This window comes from Girardinichthys multiradiatus, chromosome 1, assembly GCF_021462225.1.
Source record: "Girardinichthys multiradiatus isolate DD_20200921_A chromosome 1, DD_fGirMul_XY1, whole genome shotgun sequence".
In the NCBI taxonomy this organism is placed as follows: domain Eukaryota; kingdom Metazoa; phylum Chordata; class Actinopteri; order Cyprinodontiformes; family Goodeidae; genus Girardinichthys; species Girardinichthys multiradiatus.
The window spans coordinates 47856651-47876413 of NC_061794.1; the positions used below are offsets into that span (position 1 = coordinate 47856651).

Below are 19763 nucleotides of genomic sequence, written 5' to 3' on the forward strand. Positions count from 1 at the left end.
AGGATATTGTTTGTAATATACTGTCTATACTGTATGTAATTATAATTTGACATATTGTACAGCTCTAAAAATTCACCTCAAATAACAGGCAGTATTAATACAGCTTCAACACAAACTTTATACAACCTGTCTGTTTGTAACCCCGGTCTACTGTGTAGACCTGTGGGGGACGCTGTCTTGAGATGTTTAGGTGTCCCTGCTCCAACACAACTTATTCAGATGACTGAATTATAAGCTTAGTGTGTCAAATGTTTCAACTGAAGCCAGGAGTGACGCTGAAAAACTAGTCCATGCATTTGTTACTTCAAGGCTGGACTATTGTAATTCTTTACTATCAGGATGTCCACTAAATGCAGTTAAAAGCCTTCAGCTGATTCAAAATGCTGCAGCAAGAGTTCTGATGAAAATTAAAAAGAGAGATCATATTTCTCCTATTTTAGCTTCCCTTCATTGGCTCCCTGTTAAATCCAGAATAGAATTTAAAATTCTCCTCCTCACATATAAAGCCCTTAATGATCTAGCTCCATCATACATCAGAGATCTGATTGGTCCATATGTTCCTAACAGAGCACTTCGTTCTCAGACTGCAGGTTTACTGGTGGTTCCTAGAGTCTCTAGAAGTAGAATGGGAGGCAGATCTTTTAGTTATCAGGCTCCTCTCCTGTGGAACCAGCTCCCAGTTTTAGTCCGTGAGGCAGACACCCTGTCTACTTTTAAGGCTAGGCTTAAAACTTTCCTTTTTGATAAATCTTATAGTTAGAGTGGCTTAGTTTATCCTGAGCTATCTCTGTAGTTATGCTGCTATAGGCTTAGGCTGCTGGAAGACATAATGACCACTTTCATTCTCTCTGCTACATTCTCTCCAATTTTGCATTATTTGCTGTTATTTCAGCTTCCAACTTTGTTCTCTCTTTTCTCTTCCTAGAATCTACACCTGGCCTGACTCTGTGTCTACCTGTGACACCTTTCTGGAGAGGGGCATCGACCAAGCTTCTGCTGGCAACAACTTAATGCTCACCTTCTACAGATGATCCACATGGCCCTGTCTTTCAGTGTTTAACCCTTTCTCTCTCCTAGACATGGCTACTGACTGAGCTTCTACTGTGACTAACTCTATGTTCTCTCTTTCAGACTCTGAATCTGACTGAACTGTTCAATGGTTAGGATTAATTGGAATATATGAACCTAACTTGGAGTCTGTATGATTTGAATGAACCAACTTTGTGAAGAGGAGCTATATAAAGAAAGAAAAAGAAGAACGAGGCCATTTTATTTCTGCTGGCTGCGTTTATGACTGATGTGTTTGCTGTGATATTTGCAGTCTTCAGCTCCAGTGCTGAGATTAGGGGAGAATGGTGGATTAATAATTAGATTGATTTGGTTCGGGATAAAATAAACTCTTTAAATGTTCAGCGAAAACCGAAGCAGATTGAGTCCTCAGCTTCGGCGCTCATTAGCTTCATTGCTAACAAACACACACGATTGTCTTTGTAGTAATCGCACACTGCACAACAGGAGGCCCAGCACCCCTGGTGTGTGTGTGTGTGTGTGTGTGTGTGTGTGTGTGTGTGTGTGTGTGTGTGTGTTGGAGGTTTGATTAAAAGGCTTCTCTGTGGTTTTGAGATGCTAATCGTATTATCAGCTGGAGAAAAGAGAGTTTAGCTGCTTAAAGACAAACAAATGACTTCTGGCACACACACCCCATACATAACCAATGAGGGATGTGTGGGTGTGTGTGTGTGTGTGCGCGCACATGTGTGTGTGACAGAGGAACGTCTATATTGCTCTCAGGTTTTGCAGCGGCACAAACACTCGTGGAAGAAATCCCAGCATGTTTGTAACAACAAGCATTCATGACATCCCTTCTCATGTCAGCTTACACTCGGACGCCAACACTGATGTCACTGAGCGAGCTGAAAGGATGAGGTCCATACCTGTCACAGGAATGGATCAGAACCAAGGAGCTTGATAAAAGCCCTTTGAGCAAATTAATCCTAACTGTTTTCTTTAGGCCAATTTGAATTCTGTTTCCTTATTTTTGGGTTCCTGATTCATCTGATAAAGCTACAATTAATCATCATTACAAGAATAAAACGCGGCTGCATCTGAACTGGCGTCTTCATATTGGTGAGATGAATATTTGCCTCTTGACCTGAGAGAAAGCTCAAAGGAACGAAGCTGCAGTGACACTCGGGGTCTATGGAGACGATATATAACAGAAAGATTTCTGGCCGTCTTGTTACTGGGAGGAAACCAATCATGATCCAAATCTAAATCTCTTGTATTTTTCACCCTAACAACACAAACAAGTTCAGCATCCAGAAAAGGAGGAATCTGGGTCCACATGTAGAGCAGAAATGAGCATGAGATCTTTCAAATGAATGTTGATTGATGTTAACAAGAGCAGTAGTGATGCGTTTAATCTACAGGCTGATAATTATGTGTGAAGCATAAAACAACATGGCTGCAGGTGGGTGACCACCAGTTCTGCTCAGCTACCAGTCCACTGAGCTTCTACGTTTTATGGCTGCATGGTGACAACCTCATGCTGCACTAATGTGCATCTCGCATTACATCATCTAAACTGATTTTTTAATCATCAGAGATCACCATCGTGTTATTCAACACTTTAAATAACATCCAGGACCATTTTGTATCTACTGCTGTCTACGGGTTTTACTAAATAATAAAATGTGACCAAACCTCCAGTCACTTCTACTTCAGTCATTTTTCAAAATGTAAGAAAAATAAAATCATATTTTTCATCAGAAAATGTCATTATTCATTATAGCTATTGAGAACATGTAGTTTAATTATTAGATGTTTCTACTGCAGCATCTTCTAATATTTAATACTTTAATAAGGGGATTGAACTGACTGTCCAGTACTGCGGGCAGCAGTGCCTCAGAGGTCCGGTTCTATTAGACTGGAAGGTTGCAGATGTTCTGGGAGCAGTAAGACTCTAAGGAACATTGTGAGCATTTCAGCTGGTTCTGAAATCTGTGAGGAAATGAGATGTTCAACATCAGGAGGAAATTTGATTTGATCATTTCACAAAAACAATGAACAGAAGATAAATTATTGGAAAAGAGGTCTGGTAAATATTACTGAATAGGACCACGGTGACATACATAATATTAATTATATAGATACTCTATAGTATAATACCATAGATACTCTAAAGCAAAACCTGACTTTAATGCAGCACAGAAATAAAAATGCTGTGAAACCGAGGTGGTAGAAGAAATATTGTCTGGAACCTCATGTATTGATGACTGATGGGCCCGACGCCTTTGTCCTGGGTCCCTGTGTGGGTTCCTATAGTGATACAATTACTGCTCACCAAAGCCCCTAAAACAAAACATTTTAAAGTGGGACATGGACCGTTTCACCGCCTCAGTGGGTTTTATCACATAGCCGAAGTGGAGAGGGGGTTGAAGTCTATCCGCCACCATTATGCCTCTGACTCACCAAGCAGGGACTCACAGCAAAACTTTTGGACTTACCAAACATACTTTAAAGCTGTTTTGATCCTCTTTCAGCATCCGGACCTCCTTGCATACCTTGGAAAAAGAAGAATTTAATAACCATTGCATCCAGTTTACCAACTTCACAAATCTACTCCCTTTAAGAGCACCAAAAAGAAAAAAAGTCGTTTTTTAATCTTCCAAGTAGCAGCTGGATGTTCTCATGAGGAAGATCACACCCTTCTGTCTGCTCCCTGAAACAAATTGTCTTCATGTTCAAATGAAGGAATTACTTAATCGTTTGGTGAAATAATAAATGCATTTGTTTGATGATTACTTTAAACAAATGACTGGAGCATCTTCATCAAACCAAAGACATGAGGTCTCAGGTACGAAAGGCCCGGTTCAGGGATGACTGTTAAATACCCGACCCGTCAGTCAGCTCCCTCTGAAAAGCTCTGGTTGAAAGGACCGCAACGTAGTGAGAACTGGAACTGGTTCCGGTGACCAACAGTTCCTCCTGGTTTCCATCTGTAACACTGAGGCCAGCTCTGTGCAGAGCTCCAAGATGATTGTCCTGGACAATCTGAACCAGCTGAGGAGCCATGCATCATCATGTACCAGCAGGTCAGGAGGATCTCTGAAAAAAACGCTCCCTCCAACTTCTTCCATTGGGGATGTCCTCGAGCTGAACCAAAGCTGCCATCGTTCCACTTTGAAGCTTTAGCAGCTATTTATGGATGATTGTCTCCAGCTTGTCCACCTTAGGAATCATCAAACCTGACTTGTAAGGAAATAATCTGTTTAATCCCTCAAATGATTCTCATGCATTTTCTGCTCCTCAGCGCTCAGACCGATGAGCATTTCCATCTACAGGTGACAGAAACCGAGGAAGTTTCACAGTTTCCATTCGACTGAGGTTGTTTCCATCATTTTCTGAGGTGTGTTACGTTATTGAGGCTGAATGTGATTCAGTTTCATCGCTCTGGTTTCAACCATAAAAGCTCAAACTCATGAAGAAACATCAGGTTTGATGCTCCATGAATGAAATAAGGCTAAATGGAGTCATATTTGGGTGGATTTAGGGGAGGTTTAGTTCTCTGTATTATTGTCGAATGAAAACGTGTTGATTGAAAATGTTTGCTCTTGTTAGGAACCTTTGAAGATCAGGCCCTAAATGTTTCATTGTTTGCACCGCTGTCATGCAGAGCTGCTGTGGTTTACATTAGCGATGCCCAACTGATCTGCTGGTGCATTAGAGCTTATTTCCAACAACCAGGGACACCATCCAGCCTGTCGGTGAGCAACATGGCAGCTGCTGAAAATCTCTCTTTCACTCCATGTTTTTTGAGAGGCTGGAACTGTAGAAAGACACAGTGCCTTATTTTTTAGTTCTCCTTTAGTTTCAGCAGAAATTAAATGGTTATAGTTGAATTTCCATCCCTTTTCTTCATTTTTATAAAACGCAACTAAAATACCCACAAACGTTATTGGTTCACATTTTTTCCTATGAGGCATAGACAGCAAAAATAACCCAGTTAGGAACTGAAATAAAAAATGAACTAAACGTGGGATATTTCTGTTTATGGAAGGAGAAACAAAGAGTGAACAAGACAGTGAGAGACTGCATACCTCTGTCACCCGACGTAGGGTCAGTGACCCTATAGGAAAAATTCCTGGATCCAGATCATGATCATCACCAAAACTTCATGGAATCTCCCTTGGGAAAATTAATCTGTAACTTCTCCATAAAGTTGTTGACAGACACACACACACACACCTGAAAACATTATCTCCTTGGCGGAGGTAAAAATAGTAACACTAATAAAACCAGTGCTGTAGGTTTGGTCCAATGTTTTCTAGAATGTGAATGTAATTTCTGCAAAATACTGATTTATGCATTTGTTGTCAGCAGAACAGTGATTGGAAGAAAATGATTTATTTACTTCTACACTTTAAGTCACTAGTTTTTCTAACATTTTGAATAGATATGAGTACTTGGATTGAAGTTAAAGAATGACCCAGTAACAAGTGTGGATTGTGAGGTATCTTCTGCTGAACTACATCAGGGATCTGGGTAACAGATTCCCAACCTAACCACCCTGGACCTGGTTACCAGTAGCTACACACTGTGACATGCACATTTAGGGAGTTTATTTCTACAACCAGCACTAAACTACTGCTTGTTTTAGTCTGCAGAATTTATCCAAAGGTATTTGTTTAAGCTTGTAACAATTTACATTTGAGTTCAGTTGAAACCACCAAAGTTTAAACCACTCCATCTTTAAATTCCTGGCGGTCCCATAGCTGAAATTCTGACATAAAACAGTTTCCAATATGAAGACCAAGGTTCCAGTTCAAAAAGTGCCCAATCATACTGTTCATAAGGGTTTGAAGTCCTTTTATCGAGACACCAAAGTGCCAAAGCGGAAACTAAAGGAGCAGCAACCATCACCCTAATGACGGTAACTCATTTAAATCCACAGTGGAGAAGCTATTTGGATGAGACCTTTAGAGCATCCAACTCCAGGCTGTACCCGAGCACACAGCCAGACCAATTAACCAGCTAATATCAGCTATTCTCAGTGTTGCTCCAGAAAGAAAAACAGTGTAAGACTAAACACCACCTGTATTATTATTAAAAGCACAAAGACTGTACAGAACATCCAGAAAGTATTCACAGCGCTGCACATTGTCCACATTTAGTTCTGTTCCTCCACATGGTATTAAATGAATCTTGTTCCTCCACATAATACCCTGTTACTGTTATGATTCTGGCCCGTCTGCCTGCTCTGCTCTCACTCATGCAATCAACTCATCTGCTTCACCTGTCTGCTGCTGCGCTATCACCGTCATGACACACACCTGTGGAGCTGCAGTTATATACAGCCATCTGACAGGCAGACGGTGCCAGATTTTCGAAAACATTTGTGAGTAGTTATCCAGCGATCCTTCCTGACTGATCTTGTTCTCTGACCTTGCCTTGCCTCACAGATTTTGCCTTCTTGCCTGCCCCTTGTCTGATGGATTGGATTTCTGGATTTTGACTGTTTTCTGCCTCTGGTTTCATGCCTCTGCCTGCCCCTTGTCTGACGCCTCTAGCCCTGGAACTCGACTTTGTTTCTGTCCCTGGATTTACGCCTCAGCCTAACCACTGGTTTCTTCAGCCTGAGCCCGCCTGGCTCTCTAGTCCGCCTGGAATTATTGTCAAGAGGACAATCACAGCTCTCTGTGTTCCTGTCACAGCTTCAGCTGATTCCTCGGAGGATTTGGATCAGTCGGCAATCCGACTTCCGTCTGTTGGACGCTTCCTCATTAACTGTCTGGATCACTTCCTCTTCTAGATTCTGCGCTTCATCCCCAGACTGAGAAGGTTAGTGGCTTTATCTAACTCTTTGCAAGTCCTGAGTTTTATTCAGCCACTAACTAGTCTCTCTGTCCTCAGTGATTCGTGGAAGCTGACTGCTGTTCTCCTGCTCTCTGATCCTGAGTTACTGAATAAACCTTTTAACTTTTCACTTTGTTTGGCTGAATTTGGGTTCTCTGTCTCAGGCCGTAGTTACGACAACGTGGAAGAAGCTTAAGATTGTTGCAGTGTTGCTTAAGACTTTGTTAATCCACTGTTGGCAGCAATTACACCCTGAAGTCTTTTTTTATATTGTGGTGTTAATGTTACGCATGGTTAAAACCTCAAATGACCACCTGTGATGACATCATGGGGAAGTGTCAGGTTCTGGAGGCAGGTGACGCTGATTGTATGATGAAGCCCATGCTGGAAGTTTGGAGATCCTGAATAAACCAATATCGATGATACAGTTTGACTCAGCGCACTCTTTCTAAAAATACGACAAATGATACCACAAGCTCACCTCACCTATCCTTAAGCAGCTTCACAGCGTGGTTCTGAAGCCTCTCTAACATCTTGCCTGTGTGCTTTAGGTACGTCACCGCAGTCTGAGGTCAAGAGTTCTGGAGCAGGTCATCCAGGAGGTCTCTGTACATTGCCACATTCATCTTTCCCTCCATTCTGACTAGTCTGCTCGTTTTTGCTGCTGTAAAAACATCTCCACAGCATGATGCTGCCACCACCATGCTTCACTGTAGGGGTGGTGTTAGTTTGGTGATGAGCGGTTCCCGGCTCCCTCCAAACATGACGTCTGGAATTCGAACCAGGCGTTCATTGTCTCATCAGACCAGAGAACTTTGTTTCTTATGGTCTGAGAGACCTTAAGGTGCCATTAGACAAGCTGCCATAAGCCTTTTATTAAGGAGTAGCTTTCATCTGGTCACTCTACCATACGGGCCAGATTGGTGGATTGCTGCAGTTGGTTTTCCTTCCGGAAGGTTCTACTGTCTCCACAGAGGAACACTGGAGCTCTGACGGAGTGACTATGGAGTTCTTGGTTACCTCTGTGACTAAGGTCCTTCTCCTCTGATCACTTGGTTTAGACACTCGGCCAGCTCCAGGGGTCCTGGAGGTTTCAAGTTTCTTCCATTATTGAGTCATGGAGGCCACTGTGCTCATTGGAGCCTTCAAAGCAGCAGGAATGTTTCTGTATCTCTCCTCAGATTTGCTCCTCTAGACAATCCTGTCTCTGAGCTTTACAGAGAGTTCCTTTGACTTCCTGCTCTGACCTGCACTGTCAACTCAACTGTCTACTAATCAATCAGCTGAATTCACCACAGGTGGACTCCATTTACGCTGTAGAAACATCTCAAGGGTGATTAAAGAAACATTATGAACCTCAGCTCAGTTTTGAGCTTTGTGACAAAGGATGTGAATACTTGTGTAAATGTGATTTCTTAATTTTCTATTTGTACAAAATTTGCAAGAATGTCAAACGTCTTCATTTGATATTTATTTGGAATAAGGCTGGAACAGAACTAAATTCAGAGAAAGTGCGGCAGTGTGAATACTTTCTGGATGCTCTGGATCTTTCCCTAAGGATCAACAATGCAACAAGCTACCCTAAGGATGTCAATGTATAATTGTACCGTGTGGTTCTACAGCTGCATTTCTGAGTAAATAAAACGCATACGTAGCGGGGATAGCAAGGACAGAAGGATGATAGGCTCTACTCTTCAAAGTTTACATGACATTTACTCAAGCCGTCTACTTCAACAAGCCACAAACATCCTGCAGGATCCATCGCAGCCCAGAAGCTCCCTCCTCACCGCTTTCACCTCTGGCAGACTGAGCTGCCTCAGTCTGGGAGCTTCAGGTACCTGACTGCAGCGCACCAATGGCATGGATTGCTTATTTACAAAAAAACAAAACAATCAAGCGTGACCCAAACCGAGCCTTTGGTTCCACCTCTCGGCTAAGGCTGAGTGGCCCAGGCCAGTGGGAAATGTTCCGGTGCTCCTGATGGCCAGTCCACCCCACATGAATCCTATTTTAATACCAGTTCAGAACTTCCAGCATTAGGTCCAGAAACCAACAAACTGTGATCCAATAATCCCAACTCTGCAGCTGAGCTGTTAGAAATCACGTGACAACATGGAGACCTGTGCAGCCCAGAAGGCATACCTGTCAACGCTATGAGGAACAGTTCCCTGGCTGATTATAGATCTATGTTTGGGGAGAGGACATATTTCTATGTATCATAACATCAGCAGTTCACTCAGCTTTAATTTGAGCCGTATAGGATAAGAAATAAAACGCTACAAGCGTGATAGATGCATGACAGAACATCATGGTTCTGTTGAAATGACTCAATGCAAAGCAATGGGGCCTGTGTGTGGACGTCACTATCTATAATGGCCAATAGGTCAATCCAGTGATATACATCAGTAGGTGAAACACTACCATTACTACTACAAACTATCCTGGAAAATTGGATCTGTTTTGATTAGATTCTTAAAAGGAATAAATTTAGAGACATTTCTGAGCAGGTAAGAAAATCTGTAATATTTATTCTGCTGTTGGACCATCCACACCTCCTAGTAGGATCATGGACAACAAATAAGTGCTACCTTCAGATACTGTATATTACATTGCAATCCTTTTCATTTTACACCACAAAGCTCTATGTATTTTACTGGGATTCAACCTGATTTACCAACACACAATGTTTTACAAATAAAATCTGAAAAGTCTGCCGTCTATTTGTATTTAGTCCTCTTTAATACCCCTAAAAAAAATCCAGTCCAACCAACTGCCTTCTATAGTTTAATCTGAGTCTAACTGAAGCTGTTCTGTTTCTGGTCTCAGAGGTCTGTTAGAGAACAACCTGCTTCATGAAGACAAAGGACCACAGCAGACAGGTCAGGGAGGACCTTCTAGAGAAGTTTAAAGCTGGCTTAGGTTCTACAACAATTTCCCAAGCTTTGAACATCTCACAGAGCTCTGATCAATCCATCATCTGAACATGGAGGGAGGGTGGGCCAACTGCAGACCTAACAATTCATCCAGATCCTAGAAATGTTCTACCTTTGGGATACTCTTGTGAAGCAGCCCAGATCCAGTATGAGGGAACAACCAGCAAGGAGTCTCCTTGTTGATTCATTGTCTACTGCTGTTGTAGCACCCTATCACCAGCAGGCCCAGCCCAGGCTCCAGTAGCAGCTTCACTACCATCAGGCCAAGCTACAGCTCCAACAGGTCAGCAACCACCATGGTTTGCTTCAAACATCACGGTGGCTCACCTAGGAAACAATAAAATGCTTATTAATGTTATATTTACAAACTACCTGGAGCGAATGGCAACAGTTTACAGTGACTGGACTCTGGTGATAATGTGATTTAATTTAAGTTTAATAATTTTAACTAAAATTAAATTTACAAAAAAAGAGACTACAAAACATTAACTAAACCACAGGCTTAGAAAACAATCGCTCAAATTCTTGTCATACTTTGTTAGAGTCACCAGTAAAAAAAATATATATATATATAAAATAAAAAAATCACAAGCCAATCAAAACTAATCAACAAAAATGTGACCTGCCATGGTTCAATATGGAAATGCTCCAGTCAATGAAACAGAGATCTATTAATGATGCGATATTAATGAAAACAGCTCAATCAGGGTAATAACTCAGCTGTCCTGCAGCTGGAACTTTAGTTTGAAAGGTTGAAACTAGTGTTATTTTCCTTCAGCATTTATTTCCTCTAAAATCAGATGAATTTCCTGTTCTCAGACTTGATTTGTAAACTTCTGTATGTTTGAGATCAGGGATGCTGCATCGCTTCACATGATGTTTGACCAGCGCTGGTGCAGGAAAATCCATCACTTTAAATTCAGAAACTAACAGAACATCTAGTTTCTCCCCGCTGACCAGCAGGTCCTGTGTGTCTGAATCCACCCACTTGTTTACATAATCCTGTATGAATAAACATGAGATAATTTATGAATAAACATGTCTGAGGCTGTGAAAACACACACACTGCTGGGAAATCTCAGCACTTCATGAATATTCATGCTGCATTCGTTCTCACACTCCTCCGTTGTGTTTTACTCTCAGATATTCATCTCTTCCTTCACATCCTTCTCTCCTTCCTCTTCAGCTCATCTCATTTTTCTTTGGCTCTGATCTCAAACATTGAATGTTTTTGTTTAAATTGAGATCCAGCTGGAAACTGTTCAAACTTGCTGATAAAATTCCTGCTTTCACTCCTGTTCAGTTGTGATCACACAGGAAGGAGAGAGGGTTGGGACTCCAGCTCCCTCTTGTGGAGGTTCCTACAATAATAAGTGAAGGCAGAGTGAAGTCCAGTAACATTACCAAACAAGATTTAAAGAATCTGGATTTTCCATGGTTGGGATGCGAGTGAAGGAATATTAAATGAAGGAAAAAAAAATGAAATAAAAAGTGAATCAGCAGAGGAGACGGGGAAGCAGGAGGACGTTTACGACCAGACATCTGAAAAGGTAACAGGGATATCAGAACAGGTTAGACTATCAGCCTCTATACAATTTGTTTCTTCTCTGGTCTAGTATGAAGTCTTTAGAGTTACATTTATTCATTAACTAAAACTGGCGACACACTACATGATTTTACCCCGATTCCCAGTCAAGGAAAGCCTGCGTCAGTCTGAGCTAGTTGTGTTCTGAGCTGAAACATCTTTAGAAGGCGATAATATTGGTAACTATTGGTAACTGCTTCCAATGCTCTGTGACCTTTAGCATTTAGGGTGACATTTGTGTTCGGTGTGAGCCTCTGTTGCCTTGAGAAATATTAAATTACTTAAAAAATGTAAGGTCATAACACCTGAAATATATTAGCCAACAGGTATTATACTCCAAACAATCTTTTGCGATGTGAATATTAAAGAGATGGATGTTGGGATGACGATATATTTGTGATGTATTGTGCAGCCTTATTATGATCAGTCTGACTGCAAGTATGCCTAAAAATCTGTTTCTGTGAGAGGGGAACCGACCCGACCTCATGTTGTTAGACAACATGTGTCTCACCAGCAAGTTCCTTTATTTTCTTTTTTAAACATGTCCACCCAGCAGCCACAGTGCAGAAGCCCCAGGGAGCTGCAACAACAAGTCCACAGGCCCCACCGCCAGCCGACTACGCAGGAGCAGATCCAGCCATGAACCCAGACACCCAAGACCCAAGGGTACACCTCCCCACTCCAGAGGCCAGACAGAGCCGGAGGGGCACAAATCCCACAGGGAGTGAGCTGGCACACACCCGAGCACCCAGCCCCAGACACCAAGAACCACCAACGCGCCGGCGCACAGAGAACAACCACCAGCAGGGAGTCTGAGGGGGGGAGGTGGGGGGAAAGCCCCACATTTGATGGACAACTAATATTATCCAGGGAAGGGGGTAGTCCAAATCCCAATCTGTCAGAAACTGGCATACACAGTCACAATGACACGTTCCCACCCTCATACTTACACATACTAAACCACTGCCGAGCCCACCTGGCCAATGCCAACAGCCCCAGACACCTGTGGAGGACCGATCCTGACATAATTAAAAATAAAAGCAGAAATACAGGTCCTTCTCAAAATATTAGCATATTGTGATAAAGTTCATTATTTTCCATAATGTCATGATGAAAATTTAACATTCATCTATTTTAGATTCATTGCACACTAACTGAAATATTTCAGGTCTTTTATTGTCTTAATACGGATGATTTTGGCATACAGCTCATGAAAACCCAAAATTCATATCTCACAAAATTAGCATATTTCATCCGACCACTAAAAGAAAAGTGTTTTTAATACAAAAAACGTCAACCTTCAAATAATCATGTACAGTTATGCACTCAATACTTGGTCGGGAATCCTTTGGCAGAAATGACTGCTTCAATGCGGCGTGGCATGGAGGCAATCAGCCTGTGGCACTGCTGAGGTCTTATGGAGGCCCAGGATGCTTCGATAGCGGCCTTTAACTCATCCAGAGTGTTGGGTCTTGAGTCTCTCAACATTCTCTTCACAATATCCCACAGATTCTCTATGGGGTTCAGGTCAGGAGAGTTGGCAGGCCAATTGAGCACAGTGATACCATGGTCAGTAAACCATTTACCAGTGGTTTTGGCACTGTGAGCAGGTGCCAGGTCGTGCTGAAAAATGAAATCTTCATCTCCATAAAGCTTTTCAGCAGATGGAAGCATGAAGTGCTCCAAAATCTCCTGATAGCTAGCTGCATTGACCCTGCCCTTGATAAAACACAGTGGACCAACACCAGCAGCTGACACGGCACCCCAGACCATCACTGACTGTGGGTACTTGACACTGGACTTCTGGCATTTTGGCATTTCCTTCTCCCCAGTCTTCCTCCAGACTCTGGCACCTTGATTTCTGAATGACATGCAGAATTTGCTTTCATCCGAAAAAAGTACTTTGGACCACTGAGCAACAGTCCAGTGCTGCTTCTCTGTAGCCCAGGTCAGGCGCTTCTGCCGCTGTTTCTGGTTCAAAAGTGGCTTGACCTGGGGAATGCGGCACCTGTAGCCCATTTCCTGCACACGCCTGTGCACGGTGGCTCTGGATGTTTCTACTCCAGACTCAGTCCACTGCTTCCCCAGGTCCCCCAAGGTCTGGAATCGGCCCTTCTCCACAATCTTCCTCAGGGTCCGGTCACCTCTTCTCGTTGTGCAGCGTTTTCTGCCACACTTTTTCCTTCCCACAGACTTCCCACTGAGGTGCCTTGATACAGCACTCTGGGAACAGCCTATTCGTTCAGAAATGTCTTTCTGTGTCTTACCCTCTTGCTTGAGGGTGTCAATAGTGGCCTTCTGGACAGCAGTCAGGTCGGCAGTCTTACCCATGATTGGGGTTTTGAGTGATGAACCAGGCTGGGAGTTTTAAAGGCCTCAGGAATCTTTTGCAGGTGTTTAGAGTTAACTCGTTGATTCAGATGATTAGGTTCATAGCTCGTTTAGAGACCCTTTTAATGATATGCTAATTTTGTGAGACAGGAATTTTGGGTTTTCATGAGCTGTATGCCAAAATCATCCGTATTAAGACAATAAAAGACCTGAAATATTTCAGTTAGTGTGCAATGAATCTAAAATATATGAATGTTAAATTTTCATCATGACATTATGGAAAATAATGAACTTTATCACAATATGCTAATATTTTGAGAAGGACCTGTATATGTATATTGTGTTTTTCCTTTTCCTTACACATGCTTTTGTTCTTTTTACATTTCCTCGTCTCTCTTTTTCCTTTACCGTATGCATTTCTCCTTAATTATGCAAATGAGGAGGGCTGCCTTCTTCTCTCCAGCTCCTCTCCTATTGGTCAATATACAGGAAGTAGGAGGATCCATGTGCAGGCCGAGGGTGTGTCCCAATTCAGGGGCTGGATCCTTCCAAGTTCGTACTTGTGGGCTGATTACGTCACAGCGCGGCGCGTTAGGTCTGTCAGATGCTGCCGACAAAAGTGTCCTTCTTTTGCCCGATTTGAAGGATGGGTTGTGAGTAAAATATTCTGCCGGTCGAACAAGAGATTTTAACTTATGGAAAAATGTCTTGCTCCACTGTCAAGAATAACTTATTCTTGCTAGTTATTATTTCAGCTATAACTGCATCCTTTTCATCAATATTAAGGAATTATTGACTTAAAAAAGCTTATACTTTGCTGAAAGGTTCTTGTAAGTTAGTGTGGTCTTTTTTCCAAGTGTATTCAAGATATTTGCGGCAGAAACTAGATCATAAATATTTGGTTAAAATGTAGTGTTTTTGCAGTGCATGCGACATTTCACAGCAAAGTTTTGAAATATTATTCAACAAAAATGTTTGGGACACCATTCTCATGTTAAATTTCAACTGTCAGAACAAGGCCTTGTTTAAATAAAACAAGACTGTCTGCAAATGTTTCTTTACAGCACTTAATATTTTGGAAGGTCTTGTTACATCTCAGTCATTTCTTGTGTTGCCGTTAGACTTTTAATACACTGAACCATTATGTAAATGTCTCTGCCAAATGATTCTGATGATCCCAACGGATTTATCAGGGGCTACAAAGTTTCCATCATATATCGATCCAGAGGGCAGTCAATTTGTTGGACTTGAACTCCATATGGTTCCTCTTGCACAGCATCAAACATCTCCCAGCCTGTTCCAAATATCTCCATGTTCTGAAGAAAAAAAATTAATAAATAAATAAAAAACATTTTTTTAAATGTTGCGTATGTATCCTGCATGTGGGATTCTGCTTTTTATTGACCGTACAGTGTCATCCAGTCTACTATCAGACAAATGCAGTATGTAAATCTTGTGGACAATCCAAGTTCACGCATGCGCCAGAAGATTGTGCTTTGACTGACACCCAACAGATTTGCGATGCAAGACACTGGTAAGGGAACGTTGATGAGCTGGGAGAGAAGCTCCTCAGAAAAAAAGGAACTTTGGTCTGACTTGTCCTCCAACTCGAACAAAAGCACACAGACTCTCTTGGGAAACAGCTGTGTCAATCTTATTTTGCAGGGATAAAAGAAACTCCACAATTTCAGTTGGAATGTTTAAAGTATTTGAGGTCAGAATAAATGCTTTTTGATTTACAACATCATGGAAGTAGTCCAAATTTAAGTGTGGTTGTCTTAACACATTGGCAATCCTTGATTTCAGACGTTCCAATAACTGAGTAGCTATGGCCCTGTAAAAAACAAAATCTAATTTTGATCCATGAGACACCACTGTTAACTTAGAAAACAATATACAGTACTCTAACAATTCCACATAATATATCGTTAGGCTAAACAGAGATTCAATATACTTTTTTAGGAGCTTAGCCAATCATTAGTTTGCGAGATAAAACGATTCCACAGCTCTGTTGAATGCTGTCAATCGCAGCACTCTACGGTCCGTTATTGAAGTAAACGGTGTATACCACCACTATATGAAGTGGAGCTGCAATGCTTTGGTCTTGTAGCTCCTCAGGCTCCTCTTTTACCTGTTCTGAGGTGCATCTGAGAGCAACTCGTTTTGCTCCACTATAAACTCGTTCTGCCATTTTTGTAGTTCAATAACAATTATCTAGTGGTGCAGAAACAAGACAAAAACAGCAAAAACAATGAAATGTAATGTAATGTGTTAATGTAATAATATTAAAACCTGCAGTACGGTTCTGTCCTCGTGGAGCTGAAAGCAGCACACAGGACTAACATCAGCAGAAGACCCGATGCCACTGCTATCAGAACTACGGCCAGGACATCATATCAACACAATAAATTCATGTCTAAAATAAAGTTTGTTGTCATTTTAGCTTTATTTGTAGCTTACCGCTTTGCTGTGTCCATCGTTTCCATAGACAGAAGAAACTGACCCCTAATCAGATGAAGTCTTTCAGCAAATCCATCTTGATACTGGAGGAGGTTGATGAAGTACTCGTCCTTGAAGGGCTTCATGCAGACGAAGAGTAATTTCCCCACTGATGTGGGAACATTTACATGAAAAACTAAATTTAACTAGGCACTTCGAAGAGGTTCTGATGCTGGGAGACGTTGTCATGAATTGTGTGGGTTAATACACCCAAAACCAAACATTTAGACTTATCCTCTTGCAGCCTCGGCATACTTTAAGCTTGGACTACAAAATGGCAGGAACAAAAAAAAAAGAATGGCGGATATGCAACATTGGTTAGCCGGAAGTCCATGACCTTGTTTAGTTTCTCCACAGCAAATACTGTGATGTAACAGTTCAAAAAAGTAATAGTTGATTGAGAAACTGAAAGGATTGAATAATATGATCAAAACAGAATATAAAGATAGCTACGCAACACCTTGAGAGTCTAAATTCAACTTTTGTGCACTCCTACAGACTCCAGGTACACAATAAAATGTATTTAAAGGCTAAAGTGGATTTTACATGACATGTCATAAATTATGAATCAAAGAACTTTCTTTCTGTTTGAAAGAAAATCCAGAAAAATGTAAGCAGACTCATTAGTTGTTTTTTTAACGATTTCTAAGGCCTCCAAGACAAATGGGGTCCAGAATATTTTAAAACTTTAGCCCCACTTACACTATCAAACTAAACGTTTCCTGAAGGCAGAAATCAGAAAGTCCACTTTTCCTCCTGAGAACCTTCTCACGGTCTGGTTCGATCATTCTTAAGTAAAACTGGAATTAAATTACATGTACTTTGACTCCTGACGGTTTGTGTCACCGAAGCATTCCTGCTAGGAGCAGCTGAAAGATGGCGCCGTTCACAGAACAGCAGGTATTACATCGCGACCATCAGATAATGCGGCGCCAGGGGGCGCTGTTAGGAAGCTGGACCGAAATACACTCACCGGCCACTTTATTAGGTACACCTGTCCAACTGCACGTTAACGCAAATTTCTAATCAGCCAATCACATGGCAGCAACTCAATGTATTTAGGCATGTAGACATGGTCAAGATGATCTGCTGCAGTTCAAACTGACCATCAGAATGGGGAAAAAAGGTGATTTAAGTGACTTTGAACGTAGCATGGTTGTTGGTGCCAGATGGGCTGGTCTGAGTATTTCAGAAACTGCTGATCTACTGGGATTTTAACGCACTACCATCTCTAGGGTTTACAGAGAATGGTCAGAAAAAGAGAAAATATCCAGTGAGCGGCAGTTCTGTGGGTGAAAATGCCTTGTTGATGCCAGAGGTCAGAGGAGAATGGCCAGACTGGTTCCAGCTGAAAGGAAACAGTATCTCAAATAACCACTCGTTACAACCAAAGCATGCAGAAGAGCATCTCTGAACGCACAACACGTCGAACCGTGAGGCGGATGGGCTACAGCAGCAGAAGACCATACCGGGTGCCACTCCTGTCAGCTAAGAACAGGAAACTGAAGCTATAATTCACACAGACTCACCAAAATTGGACAATAGAAGATTGGAAAAACGTTGCCTGGTCTGATGAGTCTCGATTTCTGCTGCGACATTCGGATGGTCGGGTCAGAATCTGGTGTCAACATCATGAAAGCATGGATCCATCCTGCCTTGTATCAATGGTTCAGGCTGGTGGTATAATGGTGTGGGGGATATTTTCTTGGCACACTTTGGACCCCTTGGTACCAACTGAGCATCGTGTCAACACCACAGCCTACCTGAGTATTGTTGCTGACCATGTCCATCCCTTTATGACCACAGTGTACCCATCTTCTGATGGTTACTTCCAGCAGGATAACGTGCCATGTCATAAAGCACGAATCATCTCAGACTGGTTTCTTGAACATGACAATAAGTTCACTGGACTCAAATGGTCTCCAGTCACCAGATCTCAGACCAATAGAGCACCTTTGGGATGTGGTGGAACGGGAGATTCACATCATGGATGTTCAGCCGACAAATCTGCAGCATCTGTGTGACGCTATCATGTCAATATGGACCAAACTCTCTGAGGAATGTTTCCAGAACCTTGTTGAATCTATGCCACCAAGGATTAAGGCAGTTCTGAAGGCAAAAGGGGTCCAACCCGGCACTAGCAAGGTGTACCTCAGAAAGTGGCCAGTGAGTGTAGATTTATGCATTGTATTAACATTTAAAAAAGTTTTATGTGACTTTCAGCATCAACCAGTATAAAACCGGCAGGTAATTATACCTGTGACCACCTGCATTTCAGTCAGGCTTCTTAACAGCGTCCTCAGGAGTCCCAACATCTGATGGTCACAACGTTTTCATGAACTACTGGTTTAAAACTGGAATTATCAACTTCTGTGGGGGTTGTTTTGATTTACGGTTATTTGATGAAGAAATAAAAGATATGTCATAGTTTATAAATAGAATCTAAAAATGACCCTACTGTTTTAAGCTTTATTTATAAGGCTTGGTTTAAACCCAGAATAAAAACAAAGGAGGTTAAATCTTTATGTCAGGATGAAGAAACCTTAAGAACCTTATCAGGAGGACCTGGATGGTCAGATCCTGTTGTTAAACTACTGTTGTGACTTAATTTACAGGTTAAAAGAAAAATCGAGACAAAACTAATGAGTTCATCTTTAATGTCACCAACAGTCTTGTCATGATGAATAAATTAAGACTTTGATAAAAAAAAAAAAACTAAGAACATTTTAAAATCTCCACATGTTGCCCCCAAACTGTATAGGTCTGAAACTAAACTTCTAAACTAAAAATATTAAAGAATATTCCAACATAAATCTTCACACTGATTTGTTACAGCATCCTGGAGCAGATGGAGAAACTTTCCTGCAGGTCAGACTTCAGGGTGAGCCGAGCTGAAATCTCTGGAGTCTGGAGGACTGACCATGTTCCCAGAAACACGCCAACTGTAGCTGCTTTAACAGACATCTCATGTTTCAGGTTTCAGCTACTGTACAATAAAAGATGCAAAGATCTGGCTCCACAGACTGGCTGGATTATTCACTTCGCTGCTGATAAAATGTCTGTTATTCTGAGCAGCAACGTTCTGCTGCTGCTGCTTCTTTTCTCCGTGCTCTGCAGCGTCTTTTGCTTGAAGGGGACAGAAGTTGCTTGTATCAATCAATCAATCACTGCAGGTCAAACAAATGTAAACCCTGAGAGGATCTGAGCTCAAACAGGTCCATGAAAACAGCTGATGTCAACCACAGTAACAGTACCCATCAGAACTAACATCCACACAAGAGATATGTTGAGACTCAAATCTGAAGGTTTAGGATGAGAGAGAATGGTTCCGGACGTTCTTTGGGAAACATTAAGCAGACCTGTTTTTACTGGGTTCTGCTCAGCTTTATGGAGCAGCAGGACGTCAAACGATGCAGAGGAGGACGACATTAACACGGAAATCAGCAACAAAAAGGAAAAAAATGGACATCCAAATGTCTACACGTGTCTCTTCCTCCTGCTGTGGTCAGACGTTGAGAGATCTTTTTAAGGCAGCCAATCAGAGTCCAGCTCTCAGGTGC

At 41.8% G+C, this 19763-nt stretch overlaps 1 protein-coding gene and 1 long non-coding RNA gene across 2 annotated transcripts in view; one reads left to right on the forward strand and one right to left on the reverse strand.

Moving 5' to 3' along the window:
- The first annotated feature begins 6679 nt into the window (after positions 1 to 6679).
- Positions 6680 to 7282, forward strand: LOC124875852. The gene is made up of 2 exons (XR_007040152.1): positions 6680 to 6840; positions 6913 to 7282. It is a non-coding gene; the product is annotated as an uncharacterized LOC124875852 (long non-coding RNA).
- Positions 7283 to 18843: 11561 nt separating this feature from the next.
- The window catches only part of LOC124871722 (MRG/MORF4L binding protein), a 4256-nt gene continuing 3336 nt past the window's right edge, over positions 18844 to 19763 (reverse strand). The window contains exon 5 of the mRNA XM_047371210.1: positions 18844 to 19763. This exon is cut by the window's right edge and continues 207 nt beyond it. Within this exon, the coding sequence (XP_047227166.1) occupies positions 19756 to 19763 (8 nt within the window). The 3' untranslated portion in view covers positions 18844 to 19755.